Source organism: Aythya ferina, assembly GCF_964211825.1.
Source record: "Aythya ferina genome assembly, chromosome: 6".
Lineage (NCBI taxonomy): Eukaryota > Metazoa > Chordata > Aves > Anseriformes > Anatidae > Aythya > Aythya ferina.
The window spans coordinates 39,991,603-40,018,636 of NC_140303.1; the positions used below are offsets into that span (position 1 = coordinate 39,991,603).

The 27,034-nt window shown below is 42.8% G+C and overlaps 1 protein-coding gene across 4 annotated transcripts; it reads left to right on the forward strand.

Annotated features, from left to right (window-relative positions):
• The first annotated feature begins 6 nt into the window (after positions 1-6).
• TNFAIP6 (TNF alpha induced protein 6) lies at positions 7-26,308 on the forward strand. Of its 4 annotated transcripts, none has more exons than XM_084523874.1 (8): positions 7-508; positions 5,512-5,587; positions 13,121-13,226; positions 19,358-19,495; positions 20,602-20,763; positions 23,437-23,665; positions 24,770-24,810; positions 25,180-26,308. In XM_084523874.1, the coding sequence occupies exons 2-8, from the start codon at positions 5,534-5,536 to the stop codon at positions 25,341-25,343; spliced, it is 894 nt and encodes a 297-aa protein (XP_084380000.1). In that variant the 5' UTR covers positions 7-508; positions 5,512-5,533; the 3' UTR covers positions 25,344-26,308. The 4 variants fall into 4 exon arrangements, with proteins under 4 accessions (XP_084380000.1, XP_084380001.1, XP_084380002.1 ...); XM_084523875.1 differs by lacking the exon at positions 7-508 and adding an exon at positions 1,872-2,705; XM_084523876.1 differs by lacking the exons at positions 7-508; positions 5,512-5,587 and adding an exon at positions 10,987-11,030.
• The last annotated feature ends 726 nt before the right edge of the window (positions 26,309-27,034 follow it).

Genomic DNA, 27,034 nt, shown 5'->3' on the forward strand with positions numbered 1-27,034 from the left:
ATAAAATTTGGGCAATGTCTATGTTCTAGGCCAAGAAAAGAAGAAAGTGTATTGCTTTCAGGAAAAAAACCGTCAGGTTTCCTTTAAGGCTAAGCTGACTAACTTTTAAATATTATCCTCAGAACTGCAACCAGACTTGTACTCGTTGGCCAAAGTATTTTGTATGGAGAGCAGTCAGTTGGCTGTTGTCAGTTGATGGTTGAAAAAAAATTAATCCTCAGAAATTCCAAATATGCCAAACAGACAAAGAATAGATGCTGGCATTGTCATTTCGAAATTGGAATGATGCTTTCAGGGCAATGCAGGAATATCTGTACAGTAATGGAGCGTGGCAGTGAAATTGGTTGGGTTCTTCATACGCACTTGAGGGAGCCTGTGCAGGAACAGGCAGCTCAGGGGCTTCAGAGCTGCTGCTTTCCTTGGCTGTGCAACGGGAACTTTGGATTGCACCCTGCTTGGACAGCGGTCACCTTATGCCACTGAATTCAGAGGGAGTTTTACCAATAAGGTAATTATTATGACAGTTTCAAATGTCCTTATCTGTTTTTAAGGTCGGTGGATGAAACTATGACCTTGTATTCAAGAGATTTTTATTATTATTTTTCTGCCTTGACAATGGATAACTATGTTTACTATTGCTTTGTAAACACAAAGCTGGTTACTAATGAGATGAGTAAAAGGGAGAGGTTTAGCTGGAGTAGCCAAGGAGGAGGAGGTGATTATGTTATGACCTAAGTACATCAGATTTTAGATTTAAATGTCAGAGTGGCAGGCTGTCCTCCAGTAACCATGGTCATGTTGGGAAGTCACCACAGATCTGAAAGAGCCTTATTTCTCTGAACACCAAGGAATGCAGCAAATCCAATCTGCTCGCATGTCCTGCTTTGGGATTTGAGCTGAACAGTGTGTTTGTGCTTGTTTTGGGAAGGAAATTTATTGGAAATACTGAATTGGACCAAGTCCCTTAACTGAAAATGGAGTTGACTTTGAGTTGATCTGTTAATTGATTTTCACAGTGTTAACTGCATATGAATCAGACTAATGGGAAAAGCATTGACTTCAAAACTCTGAAGAATCTAGCTAAAGGGGAAAATAAAGGAGTAAAATACAGGATAGAGTACAAGAAGCTTTAAAACTCAGGATTTCTCCGAGCTGTCTGCATTGATACCAAACTCATTCTTTACAAATCTGAAAATCTCTTGATGAGCCTAGAAGTGTGAACTAGAAACTTCAAAAGAAAACCATCATCCTTCTGGCCGTGTAGGATTAGGGCTCATCTATAGCATCTATATACTCTGATTAAGCTGGAAGAGGGTTTATAGCCATAATCTTACCTTTTATTTGTACCAAAACAAGTTGACCATGCCACAGCTTCTGCTCAGTAGCTGTTAAGAATCTGAAGGCATTATCTTCAGAGGGAGAGTATGTTGGTTCTTTTTAAGTTAAAATAGATCCGAAGAAGAAAGTAGAATTTAAGTGCTTAGATCATAACTGTGATCGTGAAAACCCTGCTCAGTGTGCCTACGTGACCCTTGAGGTACCCTGGCTGCAAAGGAGCCTTGTTTTCCAGGCAGGTCTAGTGGCATCTTAGTGTTGGCAGTTTGGACTTTTTCAGCTATTTGCTGCTAAGAAGTTGGATTCAACCACTGAGGAGTTCCAATGGCTCTTGGATGGTTCTTTCTGATAGAATCATGTTCCAGCACTATCCAGGGTATTTTGTGCTTACTTTCAGAACCTGGCTAGAAGAGGCATAGTGATGTCTACCCTGCTTATCCTCAAGATTTACAGGGTCTGAAAATTGGTGTATTCTGTAGACTGTTGGTATCTAGAAACAAGAAATCAAATTTCAGGTTCTTCTTGAAGGACCTGCTCACGCATTCTGTCCACACACTGGCACACAGACACATTAAATAATAGAATAACCTGGGCTGAACAAACCCATGGACCTCAGCCGCTCCTCACACATCTCCCCCTCCAGACCCTTCACCATCTTCATAGCCCTCCTTGGAGGCTCTGTCATGCAGATAGTTCTAGATCTCACTGCTCAGGTACCAAAGCCAGCAGTTCTTCAAAAGTTGGTGCCAACGAGACACAAAGGACACACAGGTGGTGGTGGCTCTGAAGAAGCTGCCCCATCTACCCCTGCCATTCATTTCTGCCCTGTCCTGAGAGCTTGTGCAGCCACATGGCAATATGGAGTAGGAAATGAACCAGCTTAAAAACTAACCCTGGAAAAAGTTGTGTTTTAGCTGGGTTGGGTTTTGCTCTGATCCAGTTTATCCTGTGGTCAAAAACTAGCATGCTATCCCAGGAGGGGGTGGCATGGAGCAGGATCAGTAGGCTCACTGGGGCTGAACGACAGCTTATTTCAGTGGTGCTGCCAGCATAGCATGGCTTAAAGCATTCAACAAAACACAGCTTCGTTCTCTGATGTGGTGCACAGAGCCTCAGGGCCACAGAGGAGATTGCAGATTTTGTTTCAAGAGCCCTACATGTTAAGCATCACCAAAAATAATAATAAATAAATTGTGCTTTTTCAGTCCTAGCTCTAGCAAAGCAAGAGGGAGAAATGCACCTGAGAATGAACATCCAGCACCTTCAGGTGTCAAATATTTGCCTCTTACAAGAGTATGAGTCAATTTACAACAGCAAATTGTGAAATAAATACTCTATACCAATCTACATTCTTTACAGGAAAGATTCTGGTATGTGTCCAAGAGGACTTGGGAATGTTTCAGCTTCTCTAAGATGTGTGTCCCAGAACACAGTAGTATGAGGCAATGCAGTGGTTTAGTAAATAGTCCCAGCATGACTGCTAGAAAGCAAACAATGAAGAAGAAATCATCAAGGATGCATGTTGTTAGGCTTGAATCCCATGCCAGTTCTTGGGCTGTAAATCACTGCATGTTAATGAAATGCTTCTTTCAGATAACGCTGGTAGTGTTTCAGTGCGGATTATCGGGTTACATAGGCAGAACAAATTCTAGCATGCAAGGCTTTTTAACTGAGAGGACATAGATGAGAGGGAAGGAGGGGTAGAAGAGGGAGTAGAAGAGATGTCCCTGTCAGCAGTGTTACTCTCTCCTTCTGTTTTCTGTGACGAATGGCTAGAAGTGGATTGTTTGTATTCCTTAGGAATAAAACCCACTGCCTCCACAATCCCAGGTGTGAGCAGGGACGGGCTGACCAGTGGCCGTGAAAAGGCTGGAGCAGAGGGCACAGTGCTTCTGGGGTGTGCCTCTGGCCTCAGTGACAGATTCTGAGATGAAAAAAGGATCTTTTCTGCTTCTTGCCAGACTTTGTATTCAGCAGGGTTTCTTGGTGCCTCTAATGAATAGTCTATCTAGGGAATCTTTTGGGGAATGTTTATGTAAGTGCCTTATTCTCCAGAAATGCTTTTTGAAAGAGATTTTGAAGTTTCTCCCTTAATTAATTTCCAGCAATTATTTAATACATACCATGCTTCATGAAGGAAACACTTACTGAGATTTAAGATGCTGTCTTAAATAGAAAGCCACGGTACAGCTGAGCTAAATTAAAAAGTAAATATGCGTAAGTTAAAGCGTGGTGACTGCTTTTGTAGCAGATATCTCTGGAAGTAAAGTAATCCCAGTATTATGTAGCTTTGGCCTTGACATATAGCTGGAAAAGCTTAGAACTCTAAACGGGGAAGGAAGGTCATTTTGCCTGAAAAATTGTTAATGACAATTGAATGCATTAGTTTTAGTTTATTCACACCAGTGTTTTGGTCAGTTTGTCTCAATTCCTAGTTCACACAAGCCCCAGGATTTACTAAATTATGAACCAATATTCTAAGTATTATCTTCTATAGGCTTTAACAAACCGAACCTGACTGGGAGAATTAGGTGAGTAAAAACGAAAAGCTCACATTTTTAGAGAACGTAGCTTCTCTTTCCATCTACTGCCTCCGTCCTTAAGTCTTTTGGCAGAGCCCAAGCTGCAGAATGCTGAATAGACTGCCTGCAGATATTTGCATGTAATTCATTTTCTTCTGCCCTTTCTTATTGAAAGGCCCAGGGTGAAGCCAAGAACTGACTAACGGCTGTCTCTTATTCTCCTGTGGAAATCCCACTTACCTTCTCCACAAAGATATTTCCATGGGCCAGTTCTCCAAGGAATATATAAAAAATTTCACGATTTTTTCTTTTTAATTATATTTCTGTTTTTATTTTTAAATTACCCTGGGTTTGTTGTTCTGGATGAGCTTGCATTACAATTTCTTCCTGTACTCATGCACACATAGCACTCTTTTGAAGATAAAGACACAGCAGCTGCTAATCCAACTTGGTTCTGAGCAGTGTTGCTACCTCTAAGAGCTCTGTCTAGTTTTTGGAGTGTTCTTTTTTTTTTTTTTTAACACTATTTTTACACCACTGATTCTGGCTGAAGACGTTTTACTGTGTCTGGCTTTTAAAAATCTGGACCATATTCCCTGATACTCTGCTTCAGGTCTGAAAGTCATCGTGGTTATATGTTAAATCAACATTAAAACCTCCATTGTGATGGTATTCACAGCTGAAGGCAGCTTTAGAATACAGCATATGAATGTGTATTTTTATACTTTGCCCATAGAAAACTCACTAGCAGCTTAGGGAGGAGAAAACTGTTAATAAATATGGGCAAAAACAGTCATGGCAACTAAGAAAATATATTGAAAGTGTTCAAATATTTGTTTTTACTCTTCCAAAATGAGACCATTTGATTTTTCATTTCAGATGTTTTAGAAGATACTTATATTTCATGACAAAAACATTTATAACCTGAAATTAGGTACTTCAAACCAAACCAAATGATAACTTGACCCAAAATCAGTGTTTCTCTAAAAAATCACTTTATTTTGAAGTGACAGAAAAGTTTATTCTTTTCCATCTTTTATTCTTTATGTTTCAGCAGCAAATTAAAAGTTTGTGTGTTTTATTGTTTTCCTTGGATTTCGGTGCAAAGGATTCCAAGTAATGAGCTTACCCAGCATGAGTGTGCAGGCAGTAAAAGTCTTGCATCAAAGTGTAGATATTCGACATACGGTAAAGTTTGGGTAAGATATGTGTCATTCTGGCTATTTGGGAAGATGATTCATTCAGCACTACAGATTCATTACAGCGCTCTAAATTTGTGATATTGATTTTTGATTTGATGCAGCTGTGAATATTCAGAGAGGACATTGCAGACAGTTTCTGGAATGACAGCCAGCCCCGCTCCTTCTGCTTACGCTGCCTACCATGCAGGAGGCAGCGCTTGGGAGGCAGCATATAAAATTTCCGGAGCTGTTCTGCAAACAACTGAAGGTCAAAACCCACACATATCCCACCTGTAGGGAAACATATATATGGGAAAAAAAAAAAAAAAAAAAAAAAAAAAAAAAAAAAAAAAGCTTGAGTAAGGAATAGACAAAAATTCGCCTATTTTTATTAGCAAAATCCATTGTGGCAATCTTGTCAATATATCAAACAAGAACATTGTCTGATACATTTTATTTTTTTTTTTCTGCAGGATGAATTTGTAAAAGATAAAGATGCTACATTACAGACTGAAAATTCATATTGCTTTTGTCCCAGAGGCAGATCAGGTTTGTCACTTGAATCAGCTACATGGGGTTTGTGATAACACAAAGCTTTTGAAAACTGTCTGCTCATGTATATCCCTCATAAAATGTAGAAATTCATGTGCCAGTAAGGCACTTTCTGTAGCAGGACCCCTTACACTGAAAAAAGAGTCCTGCAGACATACTTGTTCACTAGATCAACAAGAATTCTCTTTCTACCTTTTCATCTTCAGGTGGCAAGAAATTCTTGTTTTCCACATGTATTTCCATTTTGATATTTGCTTCAGTGTCTGGGAGTGGTATTTGGTAATATTTACTGTCAGTTCTTTCTCAGCAAGATAAAAATCAAATGAATCTCTATCAGTTACATTATAAGTAACAGAAGCTGTAATGCCACTGAAGCCTCTGTGTGAAAAAATGTTTAATAACAGGTGGGTTATGTTTATCTATTTTTTACATGTTGTGAGTGATTTTTTTTTTTTTTTTTAACAAACAATCAAACAAAAAACCACTAGAGCTCATCAATATATTTATACAGTTGAGTTAATCCCTCTTGAGAGGGATTGCTTTGCCTGTTTGGATTATTATTTGGAAGTATTCTGATGGCATGAAAGATGGCCCAAAACTGAAAGCTGGCAGAGGAAGAGAAGCACAGTCAGAGCCCGAAAAACAAGGAAAAGTAAATATTACAAAATGAAATTTGATAAGTCACAATCTGCCAAGTACGTGATCAAAGCAAAAGGGCATTTTCATAAACACATGAAGAGGAGGTTGAGACCACAATAATATAAAAATGACTTAATGGAGAAATGTTAATACGGGATAGGTCAGTCTATTCTGTTCCATAATGACAAGGAGAGCAAAGAAAATGTACCTTCAGAGGAGAAGTAAAAGAAGGTGAATATGAACTCCATAAAAACACACGTATATCAAAATTACCAAGGAAGCAGACCGTGGCTCACAGCCAAGGGAAACAAATATACCAATAGAAAAAGCACAAAATGATTGGAAGAGGAAAGTATGATGTTGTCCACAGCCAATGACTTTTTCAGTAACCATTATCTAATGAAGGTGCTGACGGTGATTGTCAGTGATGACCTCGAGGAAAGACCCCAGACATTACAACTTCAGATGCAGCAGGAATACCCCGTGCCATGGTAACGCCATCCCTAGCCCACTTGAGCAACTGGGCATTTCCAGGAACATGACACACCGCCAGGAATATTCGCTAGAACTGTCCCGAATGCTGTAATCACGGAATTGCATGTGTAAGGCAGCGATCGGAGACACCAGCTTGTTTGTCTTGAGCTCACAGGGGGTGAGTTATGCCCAGGCGTGTAAGCCAAGCCATTGCCTGGCTCTTTGCAGAAGACTAGAAAATGGGTGGTGGGGATGTAGGGTGTGATAGGAAATGGAATTAAATTAAAAAAAAAAAGCTGGTAAAAATACCGAGTGACCATGGCATTAGGAAAAGACATAAATTTGGTTTCCTCAGAAACTGAAACAGCAGGAGGGAGGAGGAGAAAATGAATATGCAGTGTGGTAGGAAATGAGTGTTGCAGACATAAAGGGACGTCTTAGGCAACGACTGCTGGGACTCTGGGACTAATCCTCTGAGTATGTTATCACCACATTCATCTCTTTGGGCTTCAGAAAGGAGTTTATCATCATTCTGCAAAGCAGACTAATGTGTACGGGTAGCTTTTGTGGGTTTGGAGGTACTGCCCTTGAGCTAACGAGCTAACTGTAAGACCACAGACAGATTCTGCTGCTCCCATGCTGCTCCCACGCCAAGGATGATGTCCTCAGCAAAGGACCTTCCCGTGGAAGATCCCTTCATTCAGCTACAAGATCTGACATGTCATGCAAAGTGAGGTAAGACGACAGGAAAGGACATGAAAAGTAATAGCAGGAGAAATCAGGAGGGGTCAGTAATGGCTGGCAGCTTCTGCAAAAAGAAAAGTGCAGAAGGCTGGGGCTGGCCAGGTGAGCAGAGGGGCTGAACTTGGAGAGTCCGTGCACGGGGTGCTAGTGTGTTCCAGGAAGCCAAGGTCACAGCATGGAACGAGGTTTGTCCTAATCTCTAAACATCTTTTTCCAGATCTAAGGCACCGGTCTGTATTTGAAAGCAGGTGACGTCTGCCCATGTGGGACTCACAGCGTGGGCAGGCACCTGGGTGGGTGCCTGCACCTTATAGGATCATTCAGTGTCCCAAGCTGGAAGGGGCCCACAAGATTCAGTAAGTCCAACCCCTGGCTCCACACAGCACCACCCCAAAATCAGACCCTATGTCTTGAGAAGTCCAAACACTTCTTGAACCCCAGCAGGTCGGTGCCATGACCACGTCCCTATGGAGCCTGTCCTGGTGCCCAAGCACCTCTGGGTGCAGAACCTTTCCCTCACACCCAGCCTGACCCTCCCTGTCCCAGCTCCGTGCCATTCCCTTGGGTCCCGTGGCTGTCCCCTCCTGTGGTGTCACCCAGCTGGCAGCCCAGCACCACGCAGCCCTTTGCTCCCTCCCCTGGGTGGGTCGGGGGCAGAATCAAAACGAGGTAAAAGTGCAAGAACTCGAGAAGGATGAGAAAAAGCAAAACAAGCAATGCACAACACAATTGTTCGCCGAATTGCTCACCACCCACCAAAGGAAGCCCAGCCAGGACAAATGAATGGGATTTAAACTAAACCAGAAAAAACTTTCATAAACCCTGAATGCCCACTGGAGGCTCACTTAAAGCAAAGGCTCTTAATTCACATGTGTAAACTAAATGTTCACAGTTAAATAGAGTGAATGCCTGTGCTATGGTGTATGCCAATTAAATAACTACAAGCACTGGAGATTAAAATAAGCCCTATAACTGCCTAGGCATTTTCATTATAAAGAAAAATAATAGTGAGGATGAGCATTTACCTTGTATGTTACACTCTGGCAATTTTGCAATAACTTACACGATACCTCGCTGCAAATGTAACATGAGTAATGTGAATTTTTACCGTGCTCTTTAATTTAGTTACTATTGTATGCTGTCAACACGGAGTATTTTAAATCTTGGCAGGACAGAGATGTCCTGCCACAAAACTGAGTAGTCAGATAAATTAGTGCACATACAAAAACTGTAAGAAAGGGAAAACATTTTTTTTCCTTTCTGCAGAAGTAATTATTCACTGCAGCTTACGCTTTGTAGGAATAAATAAGTATCTCTACCATGCCACACATGGAAGGATTTCTTAGAATCACTCATCTGAAAGCACATAAGGTTACAGGAATGTTTATTTCCCCAGCTGTGTGGACACAGAGCCTTTCTTGCAAAAATTGTCTCCATGTGGTTGAAGGGGCACCAGCAATTTGGCTCCAATCTCGCTTTCACCACTGTAAAAATAGATATTATACAACGTTTTTTAAATCTATTGTTTGTAAGTGTGAGGTGATTCGTATAAATTTGCCAGACAGTAATGTTTTTATGGACAAATTTACTAAAAAGAAGCACATCATCTTTTAAACTCCTGATCAACAAGCTTTTTATGTGCATGTTACAGGCGCGTGTGCATCTTTAAAACCTTGTTAATTTCTCAGCACAGCCTCGTGCTCGGCATAACATAAATGGTAAATCGATGGCATCCAGATCAGCATTTTGGTGGGCAGGCTCTCTCCTGGGATCCAAACGTTTTGTCTTTGAGGTCAGACGTGACAGCAGTGCTCCCAGCTGCAGGTGGGTGGCGGAGCAGCTCTGAATGGACCTGTCCCAGCAGACAGGAAAACTTCTCTGTTTTGGCACCGTTGGATAACAGCTTGAGAAATACAGGTTCCTTGTGTTATCTGCATGAGGATGTTTGAACCTACGTAGCTCAGCTGCAAAGGGCACGTGCCAGGCGGTGGTTTGGAGCTATCCAGGGGTACCTCTCAGCAATCCCCTCTAAAGCTGCCTCACTTTGGCTACAAGACTGAATGCTCCTTGTTTCCAACTATTACTCTAAACCATAAGAAGAACGAGGCCTGGGGCATGGTTTTTACTACACTGACTCTATGATATTTAGTATTTGATATACCAGGACAGACCTGGAAGTGCCTCAACAGTGGTCCCGAGGGACTTAATTCCATCCAGCCGTCTCCTTGACTCCACATACATTTATTTTGCAGTTGAGTGTTAATATTTTCACGTACACACACACACATACAGCCAACATTTTGTTGCAGTTTGCTTTGCAATGGCTAGAGTTGCAGCTTATTTTTACTTTTAGGAGCTTTTTGGCAATTTTTGGAGTCTGTTTTTCTTGGATTATCCCTACTATATGACCCACTCCTCAGTATCATATTCTATAAACTGCCTACATCAGTTTGTGATTTTTTAAATATATGTATGTAGTTTTAAAGTGTAAACATGGAAGAATGTCCATGAGAAACTTGTAAATTTTATGTCTGTCTATATTTTTAGTTTTTAAAGGTCCAACAATTTTATTTAGAATTACTGTCATAGGACTTCAACTAACAAATATTTTAACTTGGCAAACGTTCAGATTTTTTAGTAAGTGAATCCATTATACTTTCCTAACATCTGCTCTTAATAATCCCAAATGTTTTGGGGTTGTTCTACTTTCATATAAAGATTTTAGTTTGCCTTTTTTTTTTTTTTTTTAACTAAGGCACCATTACACACAATGGTTGATCCTTATCTCATAGAAGTTGCTGATAGAATGGGCATTGATTTTAATGAGAATTAAACTAGAAAAAAAAAAAAAAAAAAAGGAGAGTAAGTTTAAAAATATTTAGTTATAGGGCAAAATACTTTCTAAAGGATTAACACTGTGACAATAATTAGTAAAATCATTGGCCAAATAAGTTCTCACGTTATAAAATTCTTCTAAAATTGAATCATCTGAAGCATGTAGGGAACAGAAAAAGTTAGGAAATTTGGTTAGAATTTTTTTTTTTTGTCTTTTCTTGAAGTACAATAAGTGTGTGGAAAATTGGAAAACCTAATCTGTAAATTCATGGTGAAGTGAGTGTCTCCATAATCCAAAACAGAGATGGAGGAGTTTCATCAGCTTTTTTTTCCCACAACACACCACTTCTGTAACACTTGTCAGCTTTCGCTAAAACAGAAAACATGCAAGAAAAAAGAGGTTAGAAAAGGAAGTTAACATATTCAGGTAGATTGATCAAATCTCATTGGTTTCTTTCATTTTGAATTTGTTTTCATACTTACAGCATCTTCTTATAAAAGGTGTTTTTTGTTAACTAGGTAATTTAAAATCTGACTGGTTATTTTGAAAGGAAGTGTGATGGACAGCAAATGTCAGACCAGGATTTCGAATAAACTGAAATGCCAGCTAGAAAATGCATGCCACAATTCCACGCTATCTGCCACCACGGAGCCTTTGGTTGGAGATCTGTGTTTAGTTTTGGCATGACACTTGAAGAAGGATGTAAGCCACCTGGAAAGGGCACAGGAGAAGGAAACAAGAATGATTGTGAGTCTAGAGAATATGACCTCCCGGAGAGATGAAAAGAACAGGCTGTTTATTTTAGGGAAGCAAGATACGATAACAGTCATAACATAACTCTCCTGCTGCAAGGAGGCAGTAAGGGATCGGTTCCTTCAGTCTGCTGAAGCAAAAAGATGTAACGGGCTAAAACTGCAGCAGGAAAGATTTCAGATAATAGAAGATGTTCTGGTTAAGGAAGAGGTTTGAAATGTTAGGAGGAGCTAAGCAGCAGGAGGCTATGGAGTTGTCACTGCTGGAAGTCCACAAGAAGAGGCGACACGAGGCTCTGTCAGGAGTTAGGTGATTATTTCCACTGCGTAGCAGATGCTCAGTGGCTGGTGGCTCTTAAAGGTCTTGGACGTCCTTGAGGATTGTCCTTCAACTTGTACCTTGACAGCTCAGTTCATTAGGAAAAAAGAGGTTTATTTTTAGAAGAAAGATTTAAAAACAAACAAACAAACAAAAAAGAGAGATACAAATAAGATAGAACTGGAAGAGGACTTCTTTCAAAGGGCATCAAAATCTAAGCCCCTGTTCCAACATCACCTCAAAATAAATTAGGTCTTTTTTTGGCATAAGTAGGTGCTTCATATTTAAATTAATTCAAAAGAGATTTGTGACCCACATACACTGCTGCTTGTTGGGTTTTGTTGTTGTTGTGTTTTTTTGTTTGTTTTCTTAATTCCTTCATCCCCAGTGGTTCATCCCTTCAGCCACTGGATTGCTTTGTGTCTCTGTCACTGGAATCACTTTTATTCCACAGTAGGCTTCAGACCACAGTGTAAGAACTACCAAGTTAGGTTTTCACTTCAAATGCTAGTGAAAACCACAGAACAACTTTCAAACAGGATTTCTTAGCATATGTATGTATGGAAAGAGTTAAGAAAAGCTCCCCCAGCTCCTCTCCCTCCCCCTCCCACCCCAATGTATTTAAGATTTGTCTGGGATATATTTAAATGTGGAAAACTTGGAAGAAAGCTTAAGAAAATACTGTCAGATGAATGTCTCGAAGTGCCCACATCCAGCTGTGGAATATCTCCTTGTTGGTGAGAGGGTCTGCGAGGATTTACAGATGAAAACTTTCCCTTCCAGCTCACTTGGGAGCCAGATGTATAGGACTGGACGCATTGCTTTATTGACACTGCGAGTTGCACAGACGTACGCGTAGGCTGGATCTGGGGCATATGTTTAATGTCAACACAACAGCAAACCTTATGTTGTTTCCTCAGGTATCAAAATATTCACCATACCCAAATGCTCTTCGCTAGAAAATGTGTACTGAACCCTGCAGAGCTTCTCTTGTCTTTTAACAAAGATGAAGCTTATTAATTTGAGGGTATTATGATGGACATCTGAATCCTGATTTCAAGACTCGGCGACCTCCCGTGGTGCCTTCCAGCCTCAGTCGTTGTGATTCTATGATTCACAAGCCATTGTATTTCTTTGGACTTACTAACAGATAGCCCAGTTTCTCCAGGGAGGGATATACTCATTCAAACATCAGCCCCGGTATAAATCAAAAGAGATGCTGTCAGATCCTGTCATTACCAGAACTGTTTGTTACTTTATGCCCTGAAATTACTTGGTTGCTTTCCCTACCCGAGGCCTTTCATCATTAACAGTTAACTTGAGTAAAAATAATATCGGGGTTTTTTATTCATCAGGGCATGAGCGTCTTTCTCAAGAATTTCACCATGCTGGTCTATTACAAATCGTCCCCAAGCTGGTATGTGCTCCGTGCTCCTATGAGTTACTCACTGTTAACACATTTCTGTGATGCTGTGGGATTGGCACCCGCCACTCCTGTGGCATGGACATCTGGCTCCGAGATAAGGCCATTAATCAGCTCACATCACGGTGCCATCCAGAGGAACTGAATGGCAGAGAGAAAAGGTGGCCTGTGCACAGAAGGGCTTCCAATGTCTTTCAGAAAGAGAAATCTTAGTGTCAAAGAGGATTCTCTTCACCTGGTTCAGTAATTTGTCTTTTTATGTGACCAGTGTGTGGTATTGCTGTTGAATTTTCATTTTCCTTTGGTTTCTGTTCCTTCCCTCACGCCTCTTTGCTCTTTCTAGGTCCCCAAAAGATACCACAAATATACGGGCAATATACACAGCAAGCAAAGAGGACATACAGAGGTTGTGCACGCAGAAGGTCCAGACTTGCACGGATTAGGCATAGGTAAGCACACCAGGAAGGTATGTTTAGATGAATTTTATTAGGAGAACTTTTGCTCTCATCAATGAGTGCTGAAGAGTAACAAGTTGAGACATTGGTCATTTGGTGGAAGGTGCCTTGCTACTGTCTGAGGCAAGAGAAAGGCTCTGTCTCAGCTCCATTTCCCCACAGGTCTCCCCTGAGATGTAGGTGGGAGGAATACATGTTTGTGCATGTGTATGCAGTGTAGCTAGGTGTTCATCGCTTTATATTAAGGCTGGAGCGATGAAGAATATCCTCCTCCTTGATGCAGCAGTCATCTATGTGAAATATTTTTGAGTAGGCACAGAGTCCTCCACCCCTTCCTTTGGATTTCTGTTTTTCATTTATTTTAACTTGATTGTCTTCATGGCCATGAGCACATCTTTTGCTGCAGCTCCTGACTCAGAAGTTATGAATGTTAGCAGAACTGGAGGGCAGAATCCTCCGATGGCTGCTCATTGTGTGGGGCCACCAGACCGTTTTCCATACTCTTATCTTTCCCCCCTTTCTACTCTCCCAGTCATCCACAAGGAGCAGCTGCAGTATTCACTTCTTGCCAGAAGGGAAGACAGGCAGACAGCTGTCACGCTATGAATCAGATTTTAAACCGTGGTTTGGAGAGGAAGATTTTAGCTTTATTTCCCACTCGCAGAACAAAGAGCATCTGTTTTTGACACTTGTAGTTTTGTGCTGATCTGGGGGTTTGCCTTGCAGTTGGAGATTCCACATAGGGAAACTGAATTCAAATATCCAATCAAAAATATTCCCCTGATATTTTTTAATTGATCGGGGCCGCTGTGAAATTAAATCCAAATGATATCTGAAAAAACAAAACGTTTAAATGAGGAGCAGTCGGTGTGATTCTCTTTGGTCCTATAAATGGTGTGACTAGAGACACTGTGAGCAGATAGAGCAGTTATTAGTTTTATTGTTCTGTGGAATCTGAAGACACTGAATGCTGAAGAATGAACAGCCTTTGGCTTGAAAAGTGTTCATGTGTGCTGCAGTAGTTAGGGGTAGAATGGTTTCTTGGACACACTGGGAATCAGGAGAGCCAAAAGTGAGTCACATGGACGACTGCAGACATCACATTTAATTGTGTAATAATACTACAGCAAGCACAATTGGAGCAGGCTTGCTGACCTCACAGCTGAAAGCACTATTTAAGATCTGGCTACCAGATGTTCCAATAGGATCTAGCCAGCTGCTAGCGGAGGTTACCCTGAGTGTTTTAACAGGGAATATTTACAGCCTAATAGTTCGGAAGAGATGATTGCACTGATTTTCTTCTCTGCCCTGCTGTGGGACAAGGCTCAAGCATGGGGATTCAAGGACGGAGTGCTGCATAACTCTATCTGGCTAGGTAAGAAATAATTTAATCCTGAATGTTTCGCTGCAAAAGTCACTGTGTTTATCTAACAGCATAAAAATAAACACCTAGCAATACAAAAACAAGCCAGGCATTAATACTAGCAAAATCTTCATTGAAATTGGTCATCAGTTTATATCAGTAATGACTGCAAGTTTTGTACTTAGGAGCCTTTTGTTTTATTGTTTCTCTGAAGCGCAGGAAAAAAATAGTTATGGAATATTTCATCTGAATGTGTTTTCCTACAGCATGAGATGAAGAGAAAACTGTTGAATAGTAGCTGCTGCTAATGAAGGAAAACAAGTATGAAAAGAAACATTTGCCAAAGGAATGAATTATTTTCTGCATGAACATATTTCAAATGCCTGGGGTCCTACATCTGAAACTAAATGATCTGGAAATAATATCAGTATCTCTCCTAGGTTTCCAGGGAAGCACAGAAATGTATATGTTTTGGCCATTGGTTCGTTCTCATCATTAAACAGTTGAGAAAAGATTCCAAAAGGGCTATAAAAATGTTGTGGGAATAGTTTCTTATACCTTGAGTGGGTTTAAATGCCTCTTCGAGTTCTTTTATAAGTCTTCATAATAATCCAATACAGCAGAAAAACATATTGAAAAGGCAGCCACATAAAATACGCCAAAGCAAATATATGCACTGAGTGCTCTGTTTCATAGACAAATGCCTACAGACTCCTTTCTCCTGTCTAAGGATGCTGCATATTTCTTTAAGGATTTTAAGGCATTCCTGCAGCCCATACATGTTTTTGTAGCCATGAGATGTTTCGTGAGGAATTGGAGCCACTCTCTCATAGCCGGTGCAACAAGCACGTGGCTCCAGCCCCTCTCAGAGGACCGCGTAAACAGCAGGAACAGAAGTGAGAAGGAGCAGTGTCAGTGTTGCTTTCCATCTGACTGCACCTTTTTAATGACTTTCCTTTCCTTCTGAACCTGGAGCACACCCGCTGTGTCCCACGGCTGCTGGGGGTGCTGGGGGGAGAACAGCTTGGCAGCCTCACGCACCTCCTCGAGGGGCTGCTCTTCGAGAGGACGATGGCAGGGGACGGCTTTATATGAGGAGCAGAGCTTGTATTCAGGTTGGTGCAGCACACAGGGATGCAGTGGATGAAAAACACTGAGGCTGTGTTAAGCCCTGATAGCAGGGGCAGAGAACTTGAATTTGATGCCGCCTGCGATGGGTATCCTCCTGCAGGATGCGGAGAGAAGGGGCTGGCTGTGCATGGGCAAACAGCACCCAGCCGTGCTCAGATCGTGCCTGGGTCTAACCACGCTCGTGCTGCTTGGCACAGTTCTGCTCCTGGCTCTCTGCAGTCTTCCAGAGCACCCCAGTGCCAGTGAGAGCCAGCCAGGGGCTGTGCCAGGACATAACCAGGGTGATGCCACCCCGGCCCCAGGGTCCTGGGTTCAGCACACCCAGCACTCCTAAGATAATGTTTTGCTGCACCTCCAGCATTTACAGTGAGGGTAGATGAAAATCAAGGACAGAAGCAAGAACTGATGGCTTTCTCTGAAGGAACAAAGACATGCAGAAAGCTGGAAGTGCAGTGTGCAGCTTTGAAATAACCACTCTGCTTTCCATTCAGCTTTCCAGTGAAACTCCTTTTAACGTGCGCCATCTATTCCAACTGCTGCAATAAAATTACTCAAACAAAATCCAAACTGCAGTTAATTAAATTACCAACAGAATTCAGTGAAATTAAAAAAAATGAAGAAAAAATGGGCAAATTCACAGCCATCCAATGTACAAATCTTTGAATTAAAAAAAAAAGAAGTTATTTGGACACTAAAACGAGTAGCCCCAATCTCATTCTAACTGTGGAGAAGCATTAAAGCAAGACCCACCCCACTAAGTAAAACCTAGGAATGTGCAGTGGCATCTGAGCCTCGTTTATCTCCTCTTCTGATAAAGCATGGCTGAGACCAGAGTGAAAATGAAGGGAGTCTTCCATTTTACCTTGCTTCCTCAACAAACCATTAACACAAATATCAAATATTTTGTAGAGGTCAGGCTGGAAATGCTCATGTGTTTTACCTTTTTCTGAGGTACAAAAGATGTTTTGTTGTCCCAGTAAACACGGAGCCCTGCAGCTGATGGTATCGTGTCCTGCTAATGTCTTTCTTGTGTGAATGGAATTTTATAGCTGCTCGTTTTTGAAACAGGCACGCTATAACCAAAGACTCATTGTAAACTGATGAGAGGGTTGGAACAGCCTTACCCAAATACGTCCAGGCGCTTATTCGAGAGCCGGTTCTCAGTGCCAGCAAGCAGGATTCCCATGACAGGTTCTCCCCTCTCCGCGGTCCCAGTTTCACCATGTGTCTTTCAAGAGGGAGGTTTGGGGCCATGCCTGCCCTGTTCGCTGCAGCATGACCCTGCCAGGAACTGTACCTGGCCCTCCTCCACTTAAAAGTTATGTTATTTGTTTTCAGCCTTTGACATGTAGCACCGTGCCATGCGTACTGAGGGAACGGTACTAGGCCAAGTCTCACACTGGGTGTGTTTGTGCAGAAGAGTTTGGCCACGGTTCACTCTCACCTACTGCTGTGGGTGAGCAGGGGGTCACCGTCCTTGCCCAACCCTGCTGGCTCTGGGCCTCGGGGAGAGCTTTTAAGAAATGTGAGTTGGAAGAGAAGTGTCCTATCAGCTGTGCAACCCGTGCTCTTTGTGTAAGGAGGGAAGTGGGTGGAGGAATCCCAGAGAGAGCACTCCCCACACGCAGGTTTTCAGGCAAATAAAAAGCGTGCTCAGCTGAAAGATCTCAGTGTGGCCCAGGGAGAGGAGATTTCAGACAGGTCTCATAAAGAGAGCAGCCTTGGCTGAGTACGTGTGAGGTCCTTCCTCCAAAGGCTACTCTTCTCATGGCACAAGGAAGCCACAGGCAGATGGGCGATTGCCCTCAGCAGGACACCACCACCCTCCGAGACACTGCAGGTGGTGCTGCTGGTGGAAGAGCAGCCCTTGTAGAAGCTGTGAAGAGCAGATCTTTCCAGCAATGCTCTGAAAAATGTGATATCTGTCCGTACTGATATTTTAGCATCAATAAAAGTGCTGGTGTCACTTGCGAAAGTGGCAAGCTGTAGGATTCAGCTGCCCCTTACTCCTTGACTCGGTGTAAGGGGGGCAGCTCAGCTAATCCCAAGGACTAAAATCTGGGGTTTTCAACTCACTGCCAGCTCACTTCAACTCACCTTTCAGTTCACTTACCTAGGAGCTGCAGTGATCAATAATCACATTTCCAGGTTGTCCCCCGAGTGTGCAGTGAGGCTGAGTGGCGCACTATTTCCTGTAGTGCTCACGTTTTCCGTGCGTGCTGAATTCAACACGAGCAAGTTGTAAAGAAACAAGAGCTGGGCTTATCATGACAGACTATTAGGTGAATCAAAAATGAAACTTCCTAGAAAGAAATTTTTAATTAATAGAGATTTTTTAAAAGTAGCATTCCTTTATTGCACAGCTGATAGGTGTTAGGACTTTTCTTTGCACTCCAACTGACTTCTTAGAAGGATTTTTCCCCACCATGGAAGTAAACCCGTGCCCATGCCAGGGACATTCCCGGCGATGCTGCGGGAAGCAGCTCTGTCTTCTGAGACTGCTGTCAGCAATATCATTGACTTCACTGGGCGCCAGTCCAGGGACTGTGGGTCCAAAAACTACATTGGCAAGCGTCATTCTGTATCTAATACGGGATCTCACCATTGCTAACCACAATTCAGTGGTGACCATATTATTTAAAAAAAATAAATATCCTAACCTAGCCAAAACTGCTGATTCTAAGTATGTCACTAGAAAAGACATTCTCTTTTTCCCATGGTACCAGTAACTACTGTACAAATGCTTCCTGTTTTGCTTCTTTTTTTCAATCGTGTTGAATAGCAGTAACTGCAGACAGACATTTTTCTCAGATTATACTAAATATATATAAAAAAAAAGCAAAAATGCTGTTCAGTTCGATACACATATTGCTTCTGAGACAGATTTCTGCACATATGGTATCAGGCGAGTGAAACAAGAAGAGATTATAAAACCTGTAGTAGCGCTGACAATTTCTAGGTTTCCCTGGAAAGCTGCTTTATGCTGGGCCTCCAAGAGCAAAGAAAAATAATAATAAAAAAAAAAAAGAAGAAGAAATTGTATTAATTTTCTGTGCAGCAAAAATGTCAGCCAGCATTTGTTCTGGTCCTGCCCTTTGTGACAAAAGCCCAGATATTTTTATTTCGCTTTTCCATTCCCTTCAACTTTTACCTCTCTTCTATCCAAGTAGCCGTGATGTGACTCCTCTGGAGATCGAAAACAAAGCTCTGATTCTTCTTCCAAAAGCACTAGGGCTGCGTCCAAAAGTAGGCTGTGATGGCAGTCCAGAACGAGCTTCCCCCGCGTCAGATAGGATGTGCAGAACCAGTGATGCTGACACCAGCGATGGTTCCCATAGCTACTGCTTTCTGAGGAGTCCTCCGGGAGTCCTTCCCTGCGGTTGTTGATTTTCCCTTGCTCAAACCTTGCCAAGCTCTGACTAGTTCTGTTGTTCAAAACTTCTCCTGAGCAAACCCATACCTTGGGGGCGGGAGGGGTGCCGTCTCCTGACGCTTCCCGACCGGCACGGCTACCAGCTGAACATCTTGGTTCGATTCTCACCTGGCCTTCAGCCCTCCTGGGGGGACTGGGGGAGATGGGAGAGCATCCCACAGGGCTGTACTGAAGGCATTTACTGTTCTTGGTCCCCAGAAAGAGCAGCTGGAGTGTACCACCGGGAGTCACGCTCCGGCAAGTACCGGCTCACCTACGCGGAAGCAAAAGCAGTCTGCGAGTACGAAGGAGGACACCTGGCCACGTATCAGCAGCTGGAGGCAGCCAGGAAAATAGGTCTGAAAAAAAAAAAAAAAAAAAAGCCTAGCCATTTGCTTTTCACATTGCTCATTCATAGTGTCTTAGATTTTCATGAATGTTATGAACTCTGGGACCGAGGGACTTGTAAAATCCGTGGATTTTGGCCCGAGTTGCATGCAATTTCCCCCCTCGGCACCAGAGCGTGACCGTGCTACCTGCAGAGCTGTCGGGGTCGTGCCTGCACCCGGTGCCACGCATCCCCTGAGCTCGGGGTGCAGCACAGCCCCAAGCCGGCCAGGAGCCTCATTGCCATTCGATTCCTGATGAGGAATGATTAATTCATTCAGCCCATTAGGAAAACAATGGAAAATGACCTCTTCTCTAGAAATTCGCGGGCTATACTGTTGAGTCAGAACCTGGCTCTCAGCAGCAGCACACATGTAAAAAGGGCACTTTTGTCTCGCAGTCCGAGGACGCCACAAATATGTTCCAGATCGCCTTGGTGAAAACATGGAATCAGCCTCTACCAGACAAAATAACACTGCATTCTTTGGCTATCGTATTTAGCTTCTCAGCCACAAAGTGCATTAAGAGGATCTTGTTGTTTAGCAAGAAATTTAGCAAGGAATTTTAGGTATTTACATTTAAACTGGAAGTATTTTAAGTAAATACCTTGTTCCCTTAGCTACCTTCCACGTGCAGCATTTATTCACTCTCAGAACTTAATACTGCAAACTGGTTCTTGGGATATGGTTCAGTAAGTTTGTATGGATTCAAAAGGGGAACAAAGAGCACGATTTATTCGCTTACATAAGTCATCCAATGTATAATTTGATTACAAATGCTGGTACAGCACTTACAACGCACAGCCCTGGAGACCGTATAGTCCATCTGCATTTGATTTTTGTCTTCAGACGAAGAAGCAATGATCGTGCTGTGGAGAACATAAAGCAATTTTACATTCTGTGCTTAAAATTATCCTCTCAATGTACAATTCTTTCCTGTAGTCCGATTTCTATTAGGCCAATTACATCTGTGTCATTGATCACCTTGAGTGAGTCCTGATTTACTGGAACAAAAAGCCATTTCTAGCTTAGGATTGATTTATCACATCGATGCCCCCTTTCCCCCCCGTGTTGCAGGTTTCCACGTGTGTGCTGCTGGCTGGATGGCAAAGGGCAGGGTCGGTTATCCCATAGTGAAAGCTGGAGCCAACTGCGGCTTTGGAAGAACCGGCATCGTCGACTACGGGATTCGCCTCAACCGGAGCGAGAGATGGGATGCCTACTGCTACAACCCTAACGGTGGGTGCAGAAACCACCCCTTCCCCTCGGGTCTGAGGTTACGACTGCATGCCCTGCAGTGCAAAGGCACCCAGCTCCGAAGGAGTTAGCCTCAGTATCCTAAATATGCAGTCTGTGAAGGGGATGCATCGACACAAATGGCTCGGGAGCCTTGCACCCTCTGCTGTCACCAGCAGCAGATCCCGCTCGCTCGGAGCTCGGTGTCTCTGCACTGCCTTGTGCTGTAGGGAACTGGGCTGATCAAAGGCCCTCTAGAAACTAAAAGTGTGATGATACGCTGTTGTTGATTAAAAAGGTAAGTGACATTCCTCATGTGATCTTCTTTTGCAAAAAGGCATTTACATTTAGCCTACAATTTCATTTAAACATCCAACCTGAGGTGCTTAACAGATGTTGAGCTAAGTGGTCATAACAGTGCATTAAGCAAAATGTTTAACTCCTGTACTGTAAGCACATTTTCTTACCTTTGTAGCAAGATGGTAGCTTAGAAAATTACAATCAATCTCAGTGATAATTACCCTTTTGCTTGCCTTTACATTTTTCCCAGTTTGCACATAAAGAGTCATATAATTTCTTTCAAAGTTCTCAGTCACCTTGTTGCAAGCACTGCTGCTAAAAATCTGGAAGCAGCCATGAGAATTCAGAAAATAAAATCTAGGGAAGTTCTGGTTATCTTGGGTTTCTTAAAGCTTTTATTCTAAAAAAAACTAGAATTCACTCAAATCTGACTTGTTTCTTTTATTTTGTTCCAAATCTGACTTGTGTTCCATTTATTAGCTGGACATTTGGGCATGAAGTTTAGCTATAATTAAATGCTGCAAAGGTAGGCATGTGTGTTTTAACCTGCATCAAAGAGCTAAAAGAGTTGTCAGACATCTCAGAGGTACTGTGGCACACTGCAGGGACAATGCCACCTTGCTAGGGAGCTGTCTCTGGGAGAAATCTGCTGAAGACACCTCCTAAGGGTCTGGCTCCTAAGGCTGGACGTGGCTGTCCAGATGAGAAGTGGGAAATTGTTCCCAAAGAGGTAGCATGTAGGCTGTGGTTTAAAATCCTCCCTGGAAAGTTGTGTTCTTCAGTGATTTTATTTCTTTATTGTAAACACAGTTCTGGAGGGAAACAGGGGTGTGCCTGCTACTCTGTTGTTCCTGTTTACCAGCCTTCTGATGCGTTTGTAGAGTCATACACAGATAAAACATTATGACATGGGAACCATTCTCTGGATATTTCGCCTGTAAACAGTCAAAATGTTAACCCTTATTCCTTCTTCCTCGTGCCTGAGATAGAGCAAGTCTCGAAACGAATGCCATGCCTGGGACTGAACCACCGGACAGGTCCAGCTCTGGACCTGTGTTTTGCACGTGTGTGTGCATGCACGTGTAGCTGCAGTGTAGCTAGAGAAAAGTGGCTCTCCAAAGCAGACCTGGGGAGATGGTTCCAACACGACAGACAAGACTTCACCAGATATGGGCCCTGTCTCCATTCCCCTCCATTCCTTACGCTGCAGATAAAATATTTACACGGCTGCTGTGTCAGTTTATCTCGGTACCACTTCACGTGGCTGGGAAGATGGAAGAAGTCGGCACCACCACGAGAAGAGAAGTTCAACTTTGTGCTCCATTCGAGTCCCCTGCTCCCAGGGAGCGCGCTGCCCTGGCTGGCAGAGCCAGAAGCTGGAGCTGGTGGTGACGTCTATACAGCTGTGCACATTTGTTTGTGCTCGCAGGGCTTGAGCTTGTTTATGTGAGCTGGGCAGTTGTTAACCGAATAGCTCTGTGGGGTGGGGGACACTCACAGATGTTCAGCACACAAAGAAAACTGCGAGAGAGACTACTGCACTCGTTATTACTGCATTTATGTCAGCCCAACACGCTCCTTTGTCAGCCTTCTCCTCTGGGAGGAGAGGTGGTTGCTTTCCAGATGCTCTGTTTGGTTGGAGGACAAAGGGAAACTTGAACTGCCAACGCTCCCAAGACAGCCTGAGCCTCTCCCATGGCAAGGAAATGTAGTTGTGCTCCATGGGCAGCCTGCTATGTGGGCTGGCAGAGCTCTCTGGCTGCAGGTGGGACATGGCCTGGGGCACAAAGCCCTTAGTTCGGGGCAGTGGACGAACCAAGAGCATTGAACTCACACCCAAAAAGTGCCTCCCCAGGTCTGAACGTGGGCACTGCAGGAGCTCTGTGCCCTTGGGGGAGTGCAAGAATGCAGCGTATGTGAGCACTGACCTTTACAAGGTGGGTGGGGTTTTTTGTTTGTTTGTTAGTTTGCGCAAGACACGCTTCAAAGAGGTTTTTGAAGAAGAAAGGCTGAAACAGAATGCCAGGGCAACGTGCGAGTACAGCCTTAAAGCTTACAGTTCAGCAGTCAGAAACCCTAAATGCCTTTTACATGAAGCACTTAGCTCTGGCCCAAAGTCCACTGAAGTCAATGAAAGCTTTTCCTCTAAATTCAGTGAGTTTTGGATCGTGTCTTCCAAAATATCTGCTTCCAAAAGCTAGGAATGACGGACGTTTCTTGTGAATGCTGACTGCTTAAATGTATGAAAAATGCTATCATGCTGGAGGTCCCTATGTGATTTTCTATGGATCTGCTGGGTGAAAGAGCTGAAAGCATTAAATCATAGCCATATCCAAAACGAATACTTGAACTCTGATGTTTTTATTTTTCTCTTAGGAAAAGAATGTGGCGGAGTCTTCACAGATTCAAAACATGTTTTTAAGTCACCAGGCTACCCAAACGAGTATGAAAATGAGCAAATTTGTTATTGGCATATCAGAGTGAAGTATGGACAGCGGATTCATCTACAGTTTCTGGAGTTTGATGTTGAAGACGACACTGCTTGTATGGCTGATTTCTTGGAAATCTATGATAGCTATGACGACATCAACGGCTTTGTGGGCAGGTACAGTAACTCCAACTCTAATATAAAAATAATCAAATGATATATATTTTTCTGAAACATTACTTCAGAAAAAACACCGTGTTACTTTGTCCAATTAGCACCTCTGATATGCTCATAATACTTGTAGTAATAGTACCTGACAACTTACCTTATTTCCCTTTTATTAACACAGCCCTGTAAAGAGTCTCGGGAAATTGTGCTTTGCCCTTTTCTGCTTTGTTGAATTACATGAAAGGGAGCTCGAGACTTTTTAGTCAGCTGCTTATTTTAATTCTCTATGACTTTGCAGGAAGACCTAGCGATTTCAAACAATATTTTGTATTTGCTTTAATTAAAACGAGGGAGGAGAGGTGTAAAGTGTTAGCAAAAAAATTATCCTTTTCTACAGAAGTCAAATATTTTGTAACAAAATCAGAACAGAACAGGTGTTCCATGTCTCTCTCCTAAAATTCCATTTGTCTCTTTGCTTAATTCTCACTTTCTTTTGTTCACTGTCATCTCTTTGCTTGTTCTTTAGCAGTCATATTTTTACTATAAAATTCCTCATTTTTCCAGGAAAAAAACAAAACAAAACAAAGCAACAACAACAACTACAACAACAAAAGTTATAAAAACACTTCCCAATTCCTGCCATTTTTCATATCCTTTCTACAACTCATGTGTAGCAAAGCAAGGAGATAGCCCATTTGTTTCTCCTTTACAGATCATTTCAGATGTTTTTCTTGACAAAGTTCTTCCTTTCTTAGCCTTGAGCCATTGTTCTTTTCCTTAATGCCTTGTTAAATTGTTGTGTTTTTGTTTTTGGTTTTTTTTTTTCTCGTTTTGCATCATTTACTTCCTTCATATTTTGAAAAATGGTTCCTGCATTTTTCCCTCCCTTAATCCTCACTACAAAATCATGACAAAAATCCTTTAGTCAATGGCTTTAACATGCAGAGCAGAATTATGTGCGCTGCACAGCTACAACCAGCTTGGCCCCACGAGGCACAGCTCCAGAGGAGAGTACAGCCTGGGAGCCCCATGGTCACTGTGTGTCCCCACACAGCAGGGTAGGGCATATCTGCTGTGTTTAGTCATGAAAATTTCTCTTTTTTTTTTTTCCAGGTTTTGTGGAGATGAGTTGCCAGATGATATCATTAGCACAGGTAATATATTTGTACTCTTTATGGTTAAAAAAAATCAGCCCAGATAGACTTTTCTCCCTGCTTTCTAATAATAAGATGTCCAAAGACTCAATCTCTGCTTCATGGCCAAGCTGCTATTCAAAACTGCCAGCATGCTTTTTCATCAACACAGTTACTTTTAAATAAATGATGTACCATTCCATGCATGATTTGAGGTTCAACTAGTGAATGCAAGTAACAGCAGAATCCAAAAAATATTTGCTGCACACTCATGGTACAACCTCACCCCAGTGTCACCTAGGAAACCATGAGGCTTTCTGCCTATTTTGCATATCCAGGTGATTTTTCTTCTTAAATGAGGGTGACCTTCTTTTCCTTTTTCTTGTCCAGGCAATGTGATGACTTTGAAGTTTCTGTCAGACTCCTCAGTGACTGCTGGTGGTTTTCAAATTAGGTATGTTGCTGTAGACATGCCTTCAAAGTCAGGTGATGGAAAGAATACAACTTCCCAAGGAAAAGCAAACTTCTTACCTGGAAAGTTTGGTATCATGTAAGCAAAGTAACATGATATGCTCACTGGGAAACGTGTTTTAGAACCCAATTCAGACATTTGTTTCTTCAGATAAGACAGACGTACGGTCATTTCCTTCGTATCTTTCTGACTTTTTATTTTCTGTTTTATATAAGTTTTGTTAATAAAGTATACTAGGAAATAAATTATAAAATGTAATTACATGAATACTGGAAGACTATTTTTAGATTTCTAGACCTGTAAAAAACTGAAGAAATCACTGTTACCAAAGACTTTAAAGCTATTTTTGTATATAAACTGTACCTTTTCCTTATTTCTTGCACCATTTGAACAAGCTTGTTGTGACCAATGTTTCAATTATTTTTAAACCTAATTTGCTGTTCTCTCCTTATTTCCTTGGTTTCCACATATTTATTTTTTTTGATTGTTGCTTTATTTCTCCCCGTTCTCTACACTACTTTTTTTAATTAACGGATTTCCCTGAGCTCAAACTGATTTTCCCTGGACTCCTTTGGAGTCCACTTATTCTGAAGATGCATAAATTCATCCTGTGGATGGCCTAGTGGCCACCCATGTTACTGTCTGAAGTCAGAAGGCTGTGAAGCAGCATGGAAAGCACAGGATCCATGACATTATCAGTGTAATTTTGCTGTGAGATGAATCAGAATGTACTCCAGAAATTTTGTCAGTGTCTCCTCACATGGAGAAGAGATGTTCACGTCTTTCCACTTGTCTGATTTCACTTCGCAAAGAACCAAATGAGAGACTTAGTAATGATGATAAAACTGGCGAGATGAAGCATCAAAAGAAATTGCCGACAACCAGCAAATCCATTCTGAAGACACTGTTGAGATGCTGTATGTTGTTTACACGGGTTTTGAGACTGTACTGTTGCGAACTGATAAACGCGAACCATTTTCTGTGTTCTCAACTTGGGTTTAAATTCCTCAGCCTGAAGCAGCATTAAAGCTACCTCTGTTTTAACCTTGTCATCGAGTTTCCAATGATGTATTTTGTATTCCCCAAGGGCTTTTCAGACCTTTTTTTTAAGTCAAAGCAGTCAGTAAACTGCAGCGTGTCTTGGTTTGGTGCGGGGGGCCGTGCCCCTGCCCTGCCTGAGGGACTTCAGAGGGGAGCCTCGTGTCATTATTTATTTAGTTAATTAATTATTGAGTGTGTATTGGTCCAATTTCCCTGGGAATACGGCTCTAACTCCTAATCTGTAAGGCGAGCAGCAGGCACATGGCCGTGTGGTGGGGGGGGGGGGGGGGGGGCCGGCGGAGCGGCATTTTACGACCCCGCCGCCTGCCGGCCGCCCTCAGTGGGCTGCGGGCTGTGAGGCGATTTTAGGTTTATACAAGGCGGTTTATGCGAACAGGGCCGTGCGAAACTCGTGTTTTTATTTCCAGTCAGAAGCGAGCGTGACGGCGGCGTTACCAGGACGCGGCCGAGCACGCCGCGCTCTGAGGCGGACCGCCTCGCCGCCTCCCTTGACGGACAGCCCCTCGCCCCGCCCCCTCCGCCTCCTCCACCAATCAGCAGCGGGCCCACACGGGCGCGGGAAGCGGCCGATGGCCGGGCGCCGCTCACCGCCCTCCGCCTCGGCCCTTAGCCCCGCCTCCCGGCGCTCCCCATTGGCTGAGCCCCCGCTGCCCGGGCTCGCGCGCCGGCCGTCCCGGCGCCTCGCCGCCATCTTAGGCCGGGAGGCAGCGG

Coding starts and splice junctions, on each gene's coding strand:
- TNFAIP6 (XM_084523874.1), top strand. CDS start 5,534: ATGCTACATTACAGACTGAAAATTCATATTGCTTTTGTCCCAGAGGCA. Junction 13,227..19,357: donor CTTGCACGGATTAGGCATAG/GTAAGCACACCA, acceptor CTTGGTCCCCAG/AAAGAGCAGCTGGAGTGTAC. Junction 23,666..24,769: donor ATCAACGGCTTTGTGGGCAG/GTACAGTAACTC, acceptor TTTTTTTTCCAG/GTTTTGTGGAGATGAGTTGC.